Genomic DNA, 19948 nt, shown 5'->3' on the forward strand with positions numbered 1-19948 from the left:
TATTAAATTGTTTATTGACATTCCTTGCTCTTTGTAGAAATAATACCGGAGATACTTAACAAGCTCTTTTGCCCACACAGACTAGGAGACATGGAACTGTTCATCTAGCATATTTGCCTGTTTGATTTAACCAAAGAGGTAGCTTCCATTTTGAGAAGAAATTAAAGCCAATATGGACATCCAAATATTTTGGAGCTACGACACCTATAAGCCCCAACCATCATAACAAATGCAGAATGAACAAATAAAATATTATGGGAGTTGCTGTCCAGAAACATGTCATTTTTATACAAAACTTATGAGACCCTATGTAGAGAATCTTTTCTATCTTCTTGTGGAATTTTATTCTATGCTTAAATGAAGCTTTAAAATTAACAAAAGAAAAAATCCATAGATTATATGGATTGCAAAATGCACTTACTGTGATAGTCAAATCTAATTTCTGAAAAACGGCCACACTCTCACCTATAATTGCAACAGAAATTAAGCTAAGGCAAGGCATGCTGCTGTTTCTGTATGCTTCATACTAACTGTTCAAAAGCCTTCATATAACTCTTGTTCCAATGTCTTTTTTCAGCAACTTGTATGGTGATCACTGTTCTGCCCAACCAACTTTATACTATAGTTCAAATACTTTTAAACAACTGCAAAATTTACAGCCCAATTTGAATAGCTGAGAACAAAAGAAAACATTCTCATATCATGTGAAATTAAGGAAATGCATGACAGTGAGTCAACACTATGGATTTTTCCCCATGATCGGGAGACCTGAAGAGGTGAGATACTGAAATCCAGCAAGCCTATGTATCCGTGTAAAATTACCTTACTGCTGGTATAAAAGGTACAGTGATCTCAAATGCTAAAAGGAGAATCTATCCATTATGACTTGTAGTCAATTATAACTTTATTTTCCAAGCTTTTGTGTAATTCCTTATCCTTTGAAGTCAAATTGGAGGCCATCATCATATTCTACAGCAGCAAATTACCCACTTTCTCCATTGTTCGTTCTGAACACATGATAAAAGGGTGGAAGAAGTGCTGCTGCTTTTCCTCAAAATGTAACAGGTTGCAACCTGACTCAATCTGCCATTGTTTGAACAAACTGTTGGTATCTGTATTATCCACTGAGTGTATGAGGAGGTTGAGGAAGTGAATGGGGCGTGTGCATGCATCATTGCCAGTAAAACAGATGGTATTACAAGCCTTACCCCCTTTTTATCAGTGCCACCTTGAACATTCTGCCAAATACTCACCTTCTTCTGCTTTTTATGGCTCTGACAATTGAGTCACAGCAGCCAATAATTCCCTTGCAAAGGTGGTCACTGCAACTAAGAAAGAGGAAGTTGTTTCCCACAATTTAGACTGATGGAAGAAACATTTTGCATTTATATATCCTTATGAAGTAGTTCAGCATTTTTATCTACAAATGTAAGAGGAAATAATAAACTAAAACCAGATTAGTGGTAGGACCAAAGTGTAATCATTTGTAGAAGCTGATAGACTACTGATGGTATATCACCTTCATACCAGCACACACAGGGCAACAGATACAGAGTTGGCTGCCAATCTTGGGATTTGGCCTATTTACCTGACAGTTGTTGTACACACAATTAGCACACCTTACCTCATTGCATCATTGAGTCAACAGCATAAAATATGCTATTGTCTGTCTCCCAACCCCATTCTGATGTGTGTGTGTGTGTATGTGTATATATGCGTGTGTGTGTATGTATGTGTGTGTGTGTGTGTGTGTGTGTGTGTGTGTATATATATATATATATATATATATATATATATATATATACCTTCACCTGTCTCTGATAGACAGATCTAGTTCCTTCTGCAGCTATACACTATGTAAACTGGGAATGTTTGGGTAACAGTTTGGGAAAGACTGGCATATGAGACAGCATGATAGGTGGGTACTGGCAGGTGCTGGTGAACCAAGCCAACACCAGATCAACTTGTAGAGAACAGATGGAAATAGGCGAAGGACCAAGAGAACCAATTCATACATTTGGCATTTCAAACTTCTACTCATAAAATCTGTGCCACGTGTGCTTGATTTTACAACTACACATTGTATCAGATGACTATAATGACCAAAGTTTAGTAGCTCATTCCCAAAAGGATTCAATCCTATGGGATGTATGTCCTAGAATAGCTCCTTCGCTGGCTAAAAAGACCCGAGGTTCAACTTTTTTTATAAAAAACCCCAAAACTTAATTGCTCTTTCATTCTTGCTCACAATTTATTTTGCTTCACGAAGTAATGTACTCCAGAAATAAATACTCTTCTATACTTTAAGGAAACAGCTCCATATAGTTGCCCTGGTTTTAAATGGCTAATTTCCAGTGCAGTTTTACCTTAGCTCCTGATTGGAACTGCTCGGGATTTCAATTTAAGGAGGATATATTTGTAGAACATATTATTGCTACTGAGCACGTAATTCTTCCTTTCAGTCATCACAAGCTGTCATTCGTTTCAAATATATATGTGAAAAGTCCTGGTGAAAACTCACTGCTCATTCTGGACATGGCCTCTTATGGAATGATTTCTCTCATCTGGTCTAGAGCACTAAAGTATCGCTCCAACTTCCAAAATCCTAGAGCCTTTTGTGGCTGTGCCAATTTAAAAAGTTGAATCTTGTTCTTTATTTTTATACCTCTACAAGGATTCAATGTTGTAGAAAATGATGCTATTGTTAAGAGACACAGCAGGAACTCTCTTAACCATAGAGGGCAATACCTCCTCTGCATACATTTTGTCATAAATCAGGGTCAACTTAAAGTACATAAGAACAACATGTATACCATGTGCCTATTTAGTGTGGCTTTTGTGATGCACTCTTTTATCACTTTTAAGAGATTCTGAAGCCTAATTTACATTTTCCTCTGTCGTTTCATATGGATTTTCCCTCTTCCATCCCCAGTTCATTTATTCAAACCACATCACACACTGAATCTAAAGTTGAGCAAATAAGTCTCTCTTTGGACTCTTCTCAGTATTTCCATCTTCTTTTAATGTGGTTTGCTTTCTCTTCTGCTTTGCATCCTATTGATCACCTCCTGCAAACCTTTCAGCTCTTCTATGAGGATATTAAAGGAATGTAAAACTGGGGCAAGATGACTTTCTGCTTTCAGAGGTTTAAGACTTGAGACAAATAGAAACCTGTGAAGATGTAAACTGGCATCTATTTTCCAGTTATAACTGCTGGATTTCCCCTACTTCCTCGCAGAATTCAAAAGTATGTCACAAAGTATGTCAGTTGCCTCCAATATATCAATTTGTAGTTCTACATGCAATATACAAACAAACAAATTCAGTTTTATAGAAAATGCATTTTGTTCAAATAGCCACAGTCTAGCAATGACTGAGATAGAGAAAACTCGTGCTGGAAAGGCTGTGGTCATCCACATCGTTTATTCTTCCTCCTAACTGAAGTGAGATATATTTGCAGTGAGCAAAAAAATGGCAAACCCAAAACCATCACCTTTTGGTTATTGAGATTTTGATGCAATAAAAATAGTATACTGTTATTTTCACGCAGGCTTTTTTGTTTCACGAACAATCTGATAATATCAGAGTCTCACAGATGCACAGACAATTTAGCAAATCTATATCAAGTATACAACCTTAATAAAAACATTTTTGTTCTAGGAAAAATAATAATCCACACAGCAAAATTCAGTCAAATATGTTTAGCTACATTTAATACAAATTTGAATGAGGTAAGAACTCATCAGTTTGCTTGGCTAAAAGTAATCCGCAATCTAATTTTTAATTCAGGCTAGTTTTAGATTAAAATGTAATGAAACAACATTACAGGTTGGGTATGCCCATATCCAAAATGCTTAGATTGAGAAATGTTTTGAATCTTGATTTTTTTGTATTTTGGAATTTTTGCATACACATAATGAGATATTTGTGGAGATGGGATCCTAGCCTGAACATGAAAGTTATTTATGTTTCATATATACTTTATACACATAGCCTGATGGTAGTATTGTTTTTACTTATTTTGTGCATGAAACAAGGTTTGTGGACACTGATCCATCATAAAGTCAATGTACCTTTATTCCTGCCAGCTATGTGGACAATTTTGGATTTTGAAGCACAGGCAGTCCCCAGGTTACAAATATCTGACTTATAAAGGACTCATAGTTGAGAATGGAGGTGAGACAACAGAAAGCGAGAGAAACTACCCCCAGGAAGGGAAAATCACCCCTGAAAGGGTTATCATGGGGAAAAGCTGTCTAAACGGAAGCTTTCTCACCAGTCCTTGTTTCCACAACAAGCCAATTTTTTCAAAGTCCAGTTATCATGTAGAACCTATCTTGCTTGTAGAACCTATCTTGTTTGTAACTTGGGGACTCCCTGTATTTCAGATTTCTGGATAAGGGATACTCAACCTATATCCCTTTGAAAGAGACTTTTATTTATTTATTTACTTTATTTGTATACCGCACTCTCTCAGCCCGTAGGCGACTCAGTGCGGTTTACAACCAGGTAAATATACAAAGTGCACAACATTAGCATTAGCATTTAAAAAACAGTAACTAGAGCAACTAAATCACATAACAATACATCAGTACACCAATATAACAACAATACATCCATATAACTATCCATCATGTCTCATCAATAAAGTCATAATCCGATCTCCTCGTCCATTATTCCAAGTTCCAATCTCAATCAATTCAATTGATTGCACTGCTTAATTAAACGCCTGTTCAAAGAGCCAGGTCTTCACTCTTCTCCTGAACGCCAGAAAGGAGGGGGCCGATCTAATGTCTGCGGGAAGGGCGTTCCACAGCCGAGGGGCCACCACTGAGAAGGCCCTGTCTCTCGTCCCCACCAGTCGTGTCTGCGAGGCTGGCGGGATCGAGAGCAGGGCCTCCTCGGACGATCTTAATGTCCTAACTGGTTCATAGGGAGTGATGCGTTCGGACAGATAGGTCGGGCCAGAACCATTTAGGGCTTTAAAGGCTAAAGCCAGCACTTTGAATTGTGCCCGCTAGCAAATTGGCAGCCAGTGGAGCTGGCGCAACAGAGGAGTGGTGTGCTCCCTGAGTGCCGCTCTCATTAGTAACCTGGCTAACGTCGGAGGCTTTCATGGCTGGAATCACTGGGTTGTTGTAGGTTTTTCGGGCTATATGGCCATGTTCTAGAAGCATTCTCTCCTGATGTTTCACCTGCATCTATGGCAAGCATCCTCTGAGGTTGTGAGACCTCACAACCTTGGAGGATGCTTGCCATAGATGCAGGCAAAATGTCAGGAGAGAATGCTTCTAGAACATGGCCATATAGCCCGAAAAATCTACAACAATCCAGACTTTCAATTCTTTAAATTCTGGAGGAATGTCAGAAGGTGTCAGAGTGCTAGCCACAATTTTCATAATACAGTAGAATCTCACTTATCCAACCTTTGTTCATCCAACGTTCTGTAGTATCCAACGCAGTCAGCCTTCCGCCCGGATCCACATCTTTTTCAATACATTGCAATGTTTTGGTGCTAAATTCGTAAATATAGTAATTACTACATAACGTTACCGTGTATTGAACTGCTTTTTTCTGTCGATTTGTTGTAAAACATGATGTTTTGGTGCTTAATTTGGATAATCATAATGTAATTTGACGTTTAATAGGCTTTTCCTTAATCCCTCCTTATTATCCAACATTTTCGCTTATCCAACGTTCTGCTGGCCCACTTATGTTGGATAAGCAAGACTCCACAGTATAAGTTTCTTGTCCTCATATTAGTTGACTCGCAAGGGGGGGGGTTACTTTTCATACATTAAAATGCCTTCATTTATTATTTATTGGCTTTATTATGCTTTTCTTTATTATTGTGAATCAGTGAAACCCAAAGGAAGCTTAACAACATAAATATCAACATCAAGAGAACTTTATCCAAAGTAAATATATTTAAGATGAGAACTAATGGATAGCATAAAAGTGGAAAGAAGAGACATGCATACCACTTTAACTTCACTGAATGAAAATCATGTAACTGCTAAACAAAAAAATCACAGGCAATTTGCTACAGTGAAGTATTTGTATGTTGTATGTGTTATATAAATTAAGATATTGCAATTCTACAACCTTTAATGATGTTTAAACACACTGTAAATATATATTTATACACACACACACACCATATGTTTACAAGTTGCCAAATGATTGCAGTGAAACAAAAAATATTTGGCTTCAATAGGTTATTAACCTTAGGCCCAAACATGGTGTGTGACCTTAACCAACATGTTGTGGTGGAAAAAAACTGGTCAAGTACATATGTGTAAATTTACCTCTTTGAATGCTGATCACATAGAAATGTGATTGGTCAAAACAATGGAATTTCCCAGCTAAAAATTAATGTCGGTTTGGCTGAAATGTATTTCAATAGTCCTTATTTGATACAGATCAGTTCATGGGTTGTAATTTACTTATTATTCCAGGAGTATTTATATTCTAGATAGAATCTGAACATGTGAGACTCATGTTTATGTTTACAGACTTGTATTATTTGTTGTTGTCACATTTCCCTTAGTACAATTATTTGAACTACATGGTTATATTTGTGATATTAGGTACAGTACTACCAAATGGAGGAAATTCAGGAAAGTGTGCATGTGTGTGTTTGCTTGCTTGCTTATTCAAGCAACATCTCTGAACATCCAAATTATTTTAAATATGAATCAAAGGCCAGTATCCAAATAACAAGGATTAATTGTAGATATAGCATTTTAATTGTATTTTTGTGTATAGATCTTTTTCAACCTGTCCTTATTTTTTAACTTCTCTCCTGTAACAGTAAGGATTATAAACTTACTTTAACAAATAAGATGCTAACAGCTTTAATTGCTATGGCTCAATGCTGTGGAGATATGGGAATTGCAGTTTTCAAGGCCTTTAGTAAAAGTAAAGGTAAAGGTTTTCTCCTGGCATTAAGTCCAGTCCGGACCGACTCTGGGGTTGGTGCTCATCTTCATTTCTAAGCCGAAGAACCAGGTTGTCCGTGGACACCTCCAAGGTCACGTGGTCGGCATTACTGCATGGAACGCCATTACCTTCCTGCCAAAGCGGTACCTATTGATCTATTCACATTTGCATGTTTTCGAACTGCTAGGTTGGCAGAAGCTGAGGCTAACAGTGGGAGCTCATACTGCTCCCAGGATTCGAACCTGCAATCTGTTGGTAAGCAAGTTCAGCAGCTCAGTGGTTTAACCCACTGCGCCACTGGGGACTCCAAGGCCTTCAGTATTCTTTGCAAATTACTGCTAGTGTATCACAAGACTATAGTTCTCAGGATTCCATAGCATTGAGCCCTGGTAGTTAAAGTGGTGTCAAGATGCATTAATTCTACAGTGCAGATGCACCTTCCATGTGATGTTCTGTCTCAGTTCCACAGTGGGGCACTTCCTGACTTGGAAACAAAAAGCACTCACCTCCCAGCTTTTTGTTGAGGGTTCACTGAAGAAGTTGTCTATCATGTCCAGCTCATCCTTTTCCACCACCACAAAACCCTGGTCCTTAGCATCTTTGCCATAGACATCAGGTGACCACTGCACAAAAAAGGTATATAGATGATCGACCCTGAAAAATAAGAAAGAAATACTGAAGGTTAAACAAAATGAACTTTGAAGTGTGCAAAGTTCACTAAAATACGAACACTGTTTGCCATCTGCTTAAAGGAGGTTTTGCACGTTTACAATGGGTATGGCAGCTGTTTGCTTTTTCTTCTTTATGCCCAGAAGTGTGATGACAGCTGAACCAAGGTGTATACTTTCTCCCTGTTCCCACCTCACACTAGTGAACACCCAAACTGAGGAAACCTGTGGATATTTGAGCAACAAGTCCCCTTTGCCACAAGAATTTAAAGTAGTTTTGGGATTCAACACCCAGAGTGAGGGAGAAGTTTAAGGTCTCCTTGCAGACAAATAATATAGGAAAGAAAAGAGTTTCTTGGCACTGTGAGGAATTCATATGTGCAGAGGACTCCACTGATTTGCTGTCCCCACAGCCATCTCATTGCCAAGGCGAACCTGGTTTATGGTGCCACATGAAAGGAAGAGGCAAGGCAGCAACATTTTTATTGAGTCTTCTTGCCATGATTTCATCTGTCTCCTTATACATCACTTACAACTAAGTCATTCCACATTGCAAAACTGTCCTTTAAAAATTCATTACTTTCAGAATGGCACAAGGTTTACTTGAAAACTTTCCGACATCAGGAAGATACACAGGGCAATTTTGTCCTGGCACTCCTGAACTCCTTTTTGAGTTCTGGAGCTTGCAAGATGAGGGGAGGGGCGTTCTTTAAGTATGCCTTACTAAAGACAACCGGCTGAGGGCGAGAAACTCTTAGACTGTAATGCCCTTGGGATCAGATGTTTTCGTCCAAGGGTAGACTGAAAGACTTATAACAAGTAGACACCTGCTCCAGCAAAAACTTGCAGGAAGTTGTCCCCCCACTCCAACACAGCAAGTTTTCCAGGTTTAAATCGTAATTACAGAATAGATCAAATAAATTGGTCCTCCTCCAATTTTGTGTGTCTGGTCTTGTTATTTCAGAGGTGATCATCACTGTTTCCACCAGAGGTGGACTCACACTTGCTGAATTATAATCATCATTATCATCATCTTTATTTATAGGCTGCCCTATCTCTCTATGGCGACTCAGGGCGGCTTACAACAATATAAACATTCAGTGACAGCAAAATATATAACAAATTTAAAAAATCTCAAATAAACTTGACATAGTACATTTATCACATATAACATATTAAAAACTCATTAAAATCCAAATAAAATAATTGGGGTTATGATGGTATACAGCAAACTAACAAAGATAGGTGCTCAATAATAAGATGGGCTGTATATAAGGCTCCATGCACCAGTTATACTAGGAGTAGAGAGTTAAAAAGAAGCACAGTCTGGTCGCATCCAAATGGCATAGGATAATTTCTGTACAACACCAGTAGGCTGTGTTTGTTAAACTGCCTTTCCCTGATCTAAGGATGCAAGTTCTGCACAGGCAATTCCTAATTCAATTTTCTGCAAGACAGGGTTTCAACTGATGAAAGCTTTTAGATATGCAGAGTTAACAGGCTTTCTGCCAAGCCCACAGACAGGGAGTCATGGGGAAACCAACAAAAAATCTACTTGTTAAAGAAAAGAAAGGAAAACTCAAACAGAGGTGAGATGCTCTCTTCTCAGAAGAATGTTATCAATAGATTTTTGCATTGCTGACACAGAAATGGATCAGATGCCTTTGAACTATCTTACTTTTCTCTGTTTCTAGGTGCTGGAGCAAGAAACATCTATTGCAGTTCACTTGTGCTACTTTCCACTATACAATAAGACAGTGCAGGAAGAGTGCTGAAATCCAGTGCATTACACTGCCTGAGTTTAAAACTGTAATAAAGGCTATTTTTTACAGTAGGCCTTTCTAGATGAATTGTTTTTAATATATACTGGTTTTACATTCTTTTTTTTTAAACTTATGTTATGTATTGATTTTGCTATTGTTTCTCAACTTGATCCATGAAGTGTATGCAATAATAATAATAATAATAATAATAATAATAATAATAAATCACAATTGTTTATAGCAAAAATGTCACTATTCCAAAATCATTCTTCTTATCATTACTCTAATAACATTTAAATAGCATGATTTCATGTTGAGGCTAACGTGTTATCTCCTGTCTCAACAGTTTTATTATTAAGCTTAACTTAACCTTGTTATCTTGATAAGAGGCCGAAACCCTAAACACACCAAGCAATGACAATCAAAACAACTGAATAACCTTGATGGCTGACCTTTTCAGCGTCACTCTTCTAGTGCTAAAAAAGCCCTATATTTGTACACAAATAAATCTGACCAAAGGTTACTGTGTGCAGTTTGCAAAGGTCCTTCATAATACCATAGGAACAAGATGTCTTGTTTTGCCTACCATCACACAAGGTGGGTTTTGCAACCAAAACTGCACGAAATCATTTCAATAAAGGAAAAGATTCAATGTAGTATGACTACTTTATTCTTTAGCCTGATGTCTGTCATTATTGGCCCAGAAAAGGGGGTGTAACAGCTGTAACTAAAAATCTCATCATACATTCATACATATCACTTGTACATGTTGTACATATCACTTAGGGTGCATCTATACTGTAAAATTAATGCAGTTTGACACCACTTGAATTGCCATGGCTTAATGCTATGGAATCAAGAATTCTCATTTTACAAGAACATTAATCGTCTCGGCCAGATAGTGCTGATGCCTCTCCAAACTGCAACTCTTCCACTGTGCGAGTCTCCTGTAACAAAGATTTTTTACTCCGTAAGCTTTCACGGCTAACAACCCACTTCATCCAATGGGCAGAGAGTAATGTTAGAACGTACAGACAAACAGTTTACATAGCTTAGAGATGAATTAGATTGGCAATAAAGTGCTTGAATTATTTTAATTTGATGTCTCTCTCTCATCTGCTGCACCTGTCTCTGTATTTGCGCTGTTGCATATTTTTCGTTGTTGTTTTTGGACTATGTTGTATATCTTATTAGCTGTGTTTAACTCTTTATAGACACTTATGTAGAAATTAGCTGTACAATCACTAGAACAATAGGGTGTGATTCTTAAAAATACAATTAAAACTATATAGCAGTTAGGAATTTAAAATCCTCCTTTTCCTCATTTCCACTGTTTTCGTGCACAAATGCATAAGAATGTACACAATTTTTTTTGGTAAAATCTTATGTGGATGTTAGTTGTGATATTTCCGGTGTGGCCTTTGCAACATATCCAGTGTTTGAGAACACTGTTAAAATAGGAATACCTTACATTTCTAGGCACATTTATCTGGAAGTAAGGTCAATTTCACTCATTGAGATTAACTTCCAAGTAGGCACTCAGGGGTGAAACCATGAATCTGATTTTTATTCCACACCAATCTTGTAAAGAAAAGTATCCATATATAGCTCTCAGAGTCCTCAGCACAGTCTTTTGTACCAAGCTTTTGACATAAAGACAGTTCTTCTCTCAGGGCAACACCACACAAATATTATTCCACAAATGAAGCATAAGCTGATCTTTAGGTAAACTGTGAATTTATCAATTGCACAAATGAAGCAAAACCCAAGGTAAACTGCAGAGCAACTATATAACTTTCTCTATTCTTTACATATTATTTTAATGTTTAAAACTTCTATAGCAGTACCTGCTTTCCAATATGCCAGTGCTTCAAAAGTAGCAAAACTATGTAGAGCTGAAGATATATTTACACAATATATCTTCAGTGAGAGCAATCACATATAGTCACAAACTAAGAGTAGTTCATTTCTACTTACCCTCCAGAACTGATAGCATTCCCCATTGCAAGATACACAATGAAATCCTTTCAGTCAACAGACCAGTATCAATTGGGTCAACATGAACATTCAAGCAGAGTAAAGGAGGGCTCTTATAAGGCTCACTTCTTGAAGGATTACTGCTTCCTCAGTTACGTGCAAAAGGTAAGGACGTCTCTTGTTTCACAATCACAAGCCAGCAGTGACCAAGCCACTGATTAACCAAATTTCTTTGTTTCAGCTGACAGACTAATATTTTGGGAGTATTTACTAAATGTCTAACGTCACACAGAGATCAGAGATGTCCAGCACAGACTATATGAGCGTTACTGCAGAGTAAGCTATATGCAACAGCCATGTGATCAACCAGCATTTAATTTTGAAGGTGGCTTCCTTGTTAGGCTATTCAAAGTGCTGATTTTGGCCTATAAATCCCTAAATGGTTCAGGTCCAGCTTACCTGTCGAAACATGTCTCCCTTTATGAGCCAGCTACAACACTAAGATCTGCTGGGGAGGACCTGCTCTTTCCCGCCGCCCTTGCAGGTGCAATTGGTGGGAACGAAACACAGGGCCTTCTTGATGGTGGCCCCTCAGTTGTGGAATTCCCTTCCCGATGAGCTTAGATTGCCCCCTACCTCCTAGTGTTTAAGAAACAACTTAAGACTTGGTTATTCAAGCAGGCATTTAGTGAATGACAGAACTATGGAAATACAGAAGTAGCTAAAGACATCCCAGGATCAATGCAAGGTTTAAATGTTTTATGTTTTATCTGTGATGGATGTTATAGTTTCAATGGTTTTAATCTATTGACACATGTTGTCAATTTGATATGTGATGTTTTATACATTTGGGCATTGAATTATTGTTTATGATTATGTTGTGAACCACTTTGATTCCCCCCCCCCCCCCGCCCAGGGGTGAGAAAAGCATCTCTAAATTCATCAATGTGCCCAAAAGAGGGGAGATTTCACATATTTTCAGTGGCAAAGTACTGCTGCTGAAATCCATTTTAGCCAACGAAGGTGATAAAACTGTTATGGTGACACTTTGAATGTAAAATGTCCCTGCAACAAAAATATTTATTTCGAATGATGTAGCACAAAACGTAATTGCCAAGTTCTTAAACTTTGTGGTTTTTTAAAAATATATTACAACTGTACCCTTGGTTCGCTCCTGATACGATAAATAAGTACAGCACAAAACATGGTTTTCATATACCCTGGAAAGAACCTCAAAAGAATTTCATGAAAAGCTAACAGCTTACCTTTCTCGTGGAACAGCAAACCAATATTCTGGCTGTTTTCTTTTTTTACTATATTGCTGAGCCATCGTAGAACTTTGGGAACTGAATGACTTCCTCATCGGCTTGCCCACTTTGATGCACAGAAACATTGGAGGGGCCTTGCTTTTTTCCTCTTTGGAAGGAAGCATGTCTGAATGGAACAGACCATAAGATTACAATATAGCAAATGCACCAGTGGCACAATTCAACTTTCATCAAGAAAAGGCTGCACAGAAATGCTGCGCAGGATTTTGAATTTTATTTGCATTGCAAATACGGAGAAGCTGCCTGTCAATAAAAACACTGAAGCAGATTATGTAAAAGCAAAAACAAAAATATATACAGTGGTTTTGACTACACAACTACTTTCAAGAAATCTGTGGAATTAATCATATGCAAAACACACAACCTTCCATATGAAACCACTCGCAGGAAAATCAGATTAATGAACTTTAATGTGGTCCGTGTTATGAGGAAGATCCCAATATTCTAGTCTCACCCTAGCGTACAAGCATATCTAAGTTAACAAAACCCCTGACAGTGAAGTGAAGTTCTTCATTACAAAGACTTTTTTCCTGTCCCACTCCCACTTTTCTTCCTCGTCTTGTCTGGAAAGATGCAGAAGGAGGGCTGGAGATATAGACACTTGGTGTTGGGTTGCAGAGGCATGGCCACAGTATGGTAAAGGTAAATGTTTCCTCTTGACATTAAGTCTAGTCATGTGTAGTCTGGTGGAATGCATCCTTATAAAGACGTCAAAATGTCTCTATAAGGATCAAAATATTTCTATATGCCTATCAAAGGCTTACATAATTGGGATGTTTCATTCCACTTGCACATGCTGAACTGCACTCATTGTTTGTGGTGTAGGAAGGAACCTTTCTCTGTTCTTTCCAGGTTATTTCTGCCTCTGGGCACAAACTTTTCTGTTAAAGGAACACTGCCAAGGAGCACATCTACTTTACTAACTGACGTACATATGTATATTCAAGTTTTAGGAAAGATCAAGAATTACAGTATATTGCTTCACAGTCTCATATGGGAGTTCACCAAAACAGCAACATCAAAAGCTAGATGGCAGTGGTAAGGCGGAGAGGGAGGGATAAAAAGGTCCAAGAAGCCAATCAGCAAGTACTCAAAGCACACATTCTACAGACCTGCAATACAGGATGGACATCCCTTATCCAGAATTCCAAACTCCAAAATATTCCAAAATCCAAAACTGACTATAGGGGTGACTGCAATACTAACACTTTAGCTTTCTGTTGGTTCAATATACACAAACTTTGTTTCATGCACAAAAACATTACACAAATTAGATAAAATTACCTTCAGAGTAAATGCATAATTTGTATATGAAACAAATAAATGTTGTGTTTAGTCTTAGGTCCCATCTCCAAGATCCCATTTTGTGCATCTATTTTGGATAAGGGATACTCAACCTGTCTAGTTCTAGAATATGCTTGGACTGCTCTATCAAATGTCAAGATAGACACTGGAAACTTACTATGACAGCCTATATATATTTCATCATTTCCATAAACTTCATGCTCACCCAGGTCCGAGTCATGGTCTGGCATACCTTCTTCCGCAACTGTACCTACGCAATTTCCAGTGACACTTTAGAAAAAGCCATCTTCATATTACCCTGCACATTATACATAGTGTCCTAAAACTCAGCCTTGCAGAATGGTTGCTCATGAGTATTGAGATCATCAGCTAGAGGCAGAGAAGCCAACAGGAACTATATGAAAAACATAGTGGTTTCCGTTCAGTCTGAGGCCACATCTACAGTGCCATTTCAGAATTCAGATTAACTACATTAAACTGGATTATATGGCAGTGTAGATTTGTGTAATCCAGTTCAATACAGTTAATCTGCATTCTGAAACGGCACTATATGGCAGTGTAAATTTGGCCTGAGGTTCACTTTGAAGCCACCAGATATAGAAATTACAGTTTATGAGCTCTAGGTGAAATCAGACTCATATCACTCTAGTTTATGCATCTGTCAAACACTTTTCCTTTTAGATGAGTGTTTTCTGGTTGAAAATAAAACTCAAGCTCTATTTACACTGATGTGTTTGAACAGTCATTTTTGTTACTGTGCTCAGTATAGGAGCAGTCTATCAAACCCTACTGCACACAGAAACACACACACACAAATATGCATACAGTAATTCAATCATATCACTGAGTGATTGCAGTAACAAAGAACTAACAGCCAAGGTTCAAAAACTCGAGTCAGCCTCCCAAGAAACATTCCAAAACTTAATTAAATATGATGTTCTGTTTCCTCTAGTACATGAATAGCAAGAAAACACAATCATAAATAACAATTTAGACTTGGGTTGAATATATGAAAAACATTATTGTGTGTATAGTGGAAAACTACAAATCCCCAACAATATAGGGAAGTTATATGCTAATTCCACTGACTTTTCTCTTTTCCAGCTATACCCCTTAGTAGCAGAGTATGTGTTTTACAGCAAAGCTAGGACACATGTGCACTGCCCAAATGTTGTTGGGCTACATTTCCTGTCAGCCCTAGCCAGCAAGGGCAATGATGAAGGATATTAGGAATTGCAGTCCAACAACACCTGGGGGGCTGTGTGTTTCTCAGCCCAACTCCACATAAATAGAAACTCAGACTCAATCCAGGGAGAAATTATATTTAAAAAATGATATTGCTAAAACATCCATCATAAGGTTAGATGAAATGGTAACAGTAGGATAAATAAGTAAACCATGGCAAAGGTTATTCAGTAAAATAGCAATCATACCAACCTTCAATGGGCACTTGTATCCTCTGCAGCAGCCACAATCTGATTTCAGAATTGCTATCTAAATGAGATGTCAATGAAGAAGCTAGCGATCCTCCAAGCTCTTTCTTTTCAGCTCCTGCTGCTGAACCAATGTTTGAAAATAAGTCTTTCTTCTCAACAGAAGGTAAGTCAGGAACTGCCCTTTTGCCTGTAAGGTCTTTAATGGTAGGGGAATGTGAAGAGCTAAGTGTAAGATCTACGCCTCCTGGTGTATTATTTCTCTCTTCCTTAACTTCAGTCTTACCCAAGTCATCAGTAGTTTGTGGCTCACCTTTATCTTTATTGAGGTAAAATTCAATAAGCTTATCTTTATTCAGTTCCTTTTCTGCATCAAGTGTGGTCTCTATTTTATTTGTTGGTGAACTACCTCCCTTGTTCACTTCAGGCACTACATCAAGCTTTTCACAGGACTCTGAATCAAGGACATCTTTTGGGATGGCTTCCTTGGCCTCAGATGACTCCATTACTAATTGCTTAGAATTGTCTTCATTTGTTGCTTGTACCCTAACTTTCTCTTTTGTTTTACAGTCCTTGGAAACACCTACCATTCCAGAATCTCCATGCTTTACTCTGCCGTCAATCTGTGCTGAAGACTCTTCGAGATCTATAAAACCATCCTCATCCAGAAGGGAATTGTCTTTGGTTAAGTCTAGAGAAACTCTCTCTCCAGACTGTTCTGTAGCCACTCTTTTTGAAGACACAGCAATAATGGAGTCCTTTGGGGTTTCTCCTGACTGGGATGTCACCAAAGATGAACTTTCAGAAGATTTAACAACTTCAAAATCCGTAGGTTTCTCCTTGTCTGGGGATTTTATCAGCTTGGAATTAAGAGTGACAAACCCATCCGCTTTCTGCTTCCTTTTCTCCTTGCTCAATGATTTAAATTTGCTGAAAGGGTTGATGTCCTTTTCAGAAGCGAGGTCTTCCCACTCCACAGGCCTGTACAAAGGACAAAGATCCTTTGGAATGTCGCTGTCAGGAAAGATGGTGGATGTACATGGAGTGTTAAAATGGAAAACAAAACAAAAGCAAATGATAATGCAACAGGTACTAAAACAAATAAAAGAACACATGGCTAAAAAAAGAAGAAGCAAGCAACTAAAATGCCCTAAAACAACCTTGAAATAATGTGAACTAAACCAAAGGCATCCTTCAAAATAAAATGCAAGTCAACAGAAATAATTATGAAGTTGAAAGAACAGATATAACCAAGTGTTTGTATTTTGATGTGCATGTTGTGGAACGGAATAAATTGATGCGTTTTAAAGTATCCTGTAGGTATTCATATGGGTGAGGAAAAACAAATACAAAGGCTACTTTGTGTCTTAAATTGCTACAATAGGCACAACAAAATAAACATTTCCTATAATATTTATAATAGCTCATCAGTCACTAAGAACCAATAGATTCTTTTCGTTGCTTCAGAAGAATATTTATACTCAAACTCCAAGCTTTCAAAACCACAGCTTAATTCAAATCATGAGAAGGGCTCCGAACCCATAAAATCCAAAGTCTTAATATCTGCAAGGCTCTTGCCATTTGGGTTAAGTGAAATATTAAATCTTCAAGTTGCCCAAGGGTTTATAATATTCTAGAACTCATGAAAACATGTTTTTAACTAGAGCATTTTAGAGCATTTGCAATCTACCCAATCTTATTTATAGCAAACAGATCTCATTACACATTTTGTCTTCTGCCATAGAGAAATAATTAAATAACTTTATTCCATATAAATTAATAATATTGTGTCCGTAAAATTTAGTACGTTTCTTGGCAAAATGTTCTTAAACAGATCACCATGCCTTTTGAATTACCTGTGCACTCATGAATGATGAAATGAATTATGTGACTACAGGCCATATTCCAAGGGTGAAATTCACACACTTTTCCAGATATTGTTGTTCAGCTGGTTCCTGGAAGCCCAAGGGCATTTTGGGGGTTCCAAAATGGGTTTTCCCCAGATGCCCTTTAGAGGGTGCTAGAGGCAGCCTCTCCATATACTTATACTTTCTGTGGCTGACTTAGACACAGAAGAGACTTTTTCTCAACAGGTAGTGATACTGAAGTTATATTCTGGGTCAATACCTGTTGAATAAAAAGCTTCCCTTGGCCCTAAAATAGTCCAAGCAGGGTCAATAACATGGAGTAAGCCTTCCCATGCTTACTAGGAGGCACACAGGAAGGGGGACTTTTGAAAGCAAACATTTTTCAAAACTAAATTTCAGAGGATGCAACCCACCATGGTCACCTAGGTCTAGTGTCAACAGTTTCCCACCAGAGCCTACATAATTATGTATACCAATGTGATCTGGGACTCCCAACCCTACAATCTGTCCTTAATGGTGTGAGATACTGTCCTGAAAAACATATCTGAATGTGGACACCAGCCTAGTTAAATCCATACTTTGTGCCATTGCTAGATTCCTATTATTTTGTTCCTTTCTCTGTTTCCTTCAACCCTTTTTTATGTAATGTTCTTAATAGTAAGATTTAGGAACAATTTTCATACATTCTTTGCCTTTCACATGGTGAGGTGCTTGTGTAAAACACTCTTAGGCAGCATTCAAGTCAAATATATATATATATATATATATATATATATATATATATATATATATATATACACACACACACACACACACACACACACACACACACACACACACACGCACACACTTATTTTTGTATATTTCACATATAGATAAATTGAATTTCCAGTTACTCTACTGTGTTTTACTTTACATAAATAGTGATGGTAAAAATCACTATGTGCAAACTTCATCACCTGAAAAAAAGTATTATTTGGGTTAAAGTAAGCATCATTCTAAAAGGTAATTTTCTGAAACTACAGTTTAACTTATTTTCATGCTCTTCTTCCTAACAGCTGGCTTGCTCCTTGAGGTCTTCTACGTCTTTTCTTTTTCAGTTGATCATCCTCCATTTCCCAAGAGTAAAAAAAAAACCCAACAAATAACACATCTTACGATGGCAGAGCATCTTTAATCTTCATGTGAGAGATATCATTGTAGAGTGCAATTGAAACAACCTCCTCCATTGGACAAAGGAGCCCATATTCTTCACAGCCATTCTCAATTACCAGCGGGTCTGATTTGTGTGGGTCAAACATAATGGTGTTGGGAGTTACTATCATGACCCCTCCTACCACACCCTGAAAATAAAAAATAAAAATTGGGCATTAAGCACAATTGAGCAACACAACATAACCCCAGAACATCTTTAATTCTGTTTCACTTTCTGTGTATTTTATACCATCCTCCTCCTTCCAATAGAATCATGTTTCCCCCCAAAAAACTCAGTCGGAGCAGATAACATCCTAATAAAATGAAGCAAAGATAAAGGTTCTAACTGTTCAACATAGATCTATCTTTCACAGACAAGGTTAAAGCTATAAAAAGGGGTCAAAGGATTTAAATCCCTGGTGACAATGAAATGGGACCTATAGATTGTTAATTAACTAGGGTCAAAATGTTATTAAAATTCAGGAGTTGATCCAGACCATTTCCCAACTTTGGCTTCCCCCATAGCATTTTATGGAGCTGTCGTCTTATATTAGACTCAGTTCCTAATATGAAACTTAAATAGTTATAGAATAGAAAAGCAAATGACAATGCCTTCCATTTAAACAACTTAATCTCTCTAATCTCTTAGATCTTAACTACATATTATATGCATACCCAATGAAAGAAAAAGAGACGAGCAAACACACATTTGGAACCTCAAGAAGCAGCTGGGACAGACAATATGTAAACAGAGATGAAATCTGCAGAGTGAAACACTGCCTCCTCTTCCTTGAAGCCTAGTTGTTCTGTGCCTTCAAGTTGTTTCTGACCTGTGCCAACCCTATCACTGGGCTTTCTCAGCAAGATTTGTCCAGAACAGGTTTGTCACTGCCTTGCCCTGAGACTGAGTGAACGTGACCTGCCCAAGATCACCTAGTAGGTTTCATGGCTGAGCAGGGATTCAAACTCTGGTCTCCAGAGTCATTGTCCAAGGCTCAAACCACTAGACCATGCTGGCTCCATGAAGTCGCCTTGATCCCAATCAACTTCTCTTATAACAAGTTCGCTCTGGGCTCTGGACTACACAGTTATAGCATAATTGTTGCAACTACTATGGTTCTATCCAATGGAACCCTTGTATTTGCAGTGTAGGGAAGGGCACCGAGAACTCTCAGCAAGGCAGCTCTAATGTCTAAACAGATGACAAACAGTAAGACCCCACAGGATGCCACAGCATCAGGGAAAGTGAATCATAATACTATAACTGTGTAGTGCAGAAAAGATCACTGGCAGAAGCACTGGTCACACAGGAATATGGGGAAAATAAGTAGTTCTACCCTGAACTCAAAATACTAACTATGGATTCTTGCTACAGAATCCAAAGCAAGCAACCATAGTGTGTCTTGGGTATCCATAACACAAAACAGTTTCAATTGGCTGTTCTACCAAGGAACATCAATTTTCCAAATG

At 37.9% G+C, this 19948-nt stretch overlaps 1 protein-coding gene across 9 annotated transcripts in view; it reads right to left on the minus strand.

Moving 5' to 3' along the window:
- The window catches only part of NCOA7 (nuclear receptor coactivator 7), a 109894-nt gene that overhangs the window by 24090 nt on the left and 65856 nt on the right, over positions 1-19948 (minus strand). For 3 of the 9 annotated variants that reach the window (XM_060753289.2, XM_060753291.2, XM_060753294.2), the window contains 5 exons: positions 18443-18627; positions 15421-16430; positions 14141-14233; positions 12616-12784; positions 7449-7596 (listed from right to left, as the gene is read on the minus strand). In XM_060753289.2, the coding sequence (XP_060609272.2) occupies positions 7449-7596; positions 12616-12784; positions 14141-14233; positions 15421-16430; positions 18443-18627 (1605 nt within the window). The remainder of the gene's footprint in view (positions 1-7448; positions 7597-12615; positions 12785-14140; positions 14234-15420; positions 16431-18442; positions 18628-19948) is intronic. The other 6 variants (XM_060753292.2, XM_060753296.2, XM_060753295.2 and 3 more) reach the window with 3 other exon arrangements.

Source organism: Anolis sagrei, chromosome 1 (assembly GCF_037176765.1).
Source record: "Anolis sagrei isolate rAnoSag1 chromosome 1, rAnoSag1.mat, whole genome shotgun sequence".
NCBI lineage: Eukaryota > Metazoa > Chordata > Lepidosauria > Squamata > Dactyloidae > Anolis > Anolis sagrei.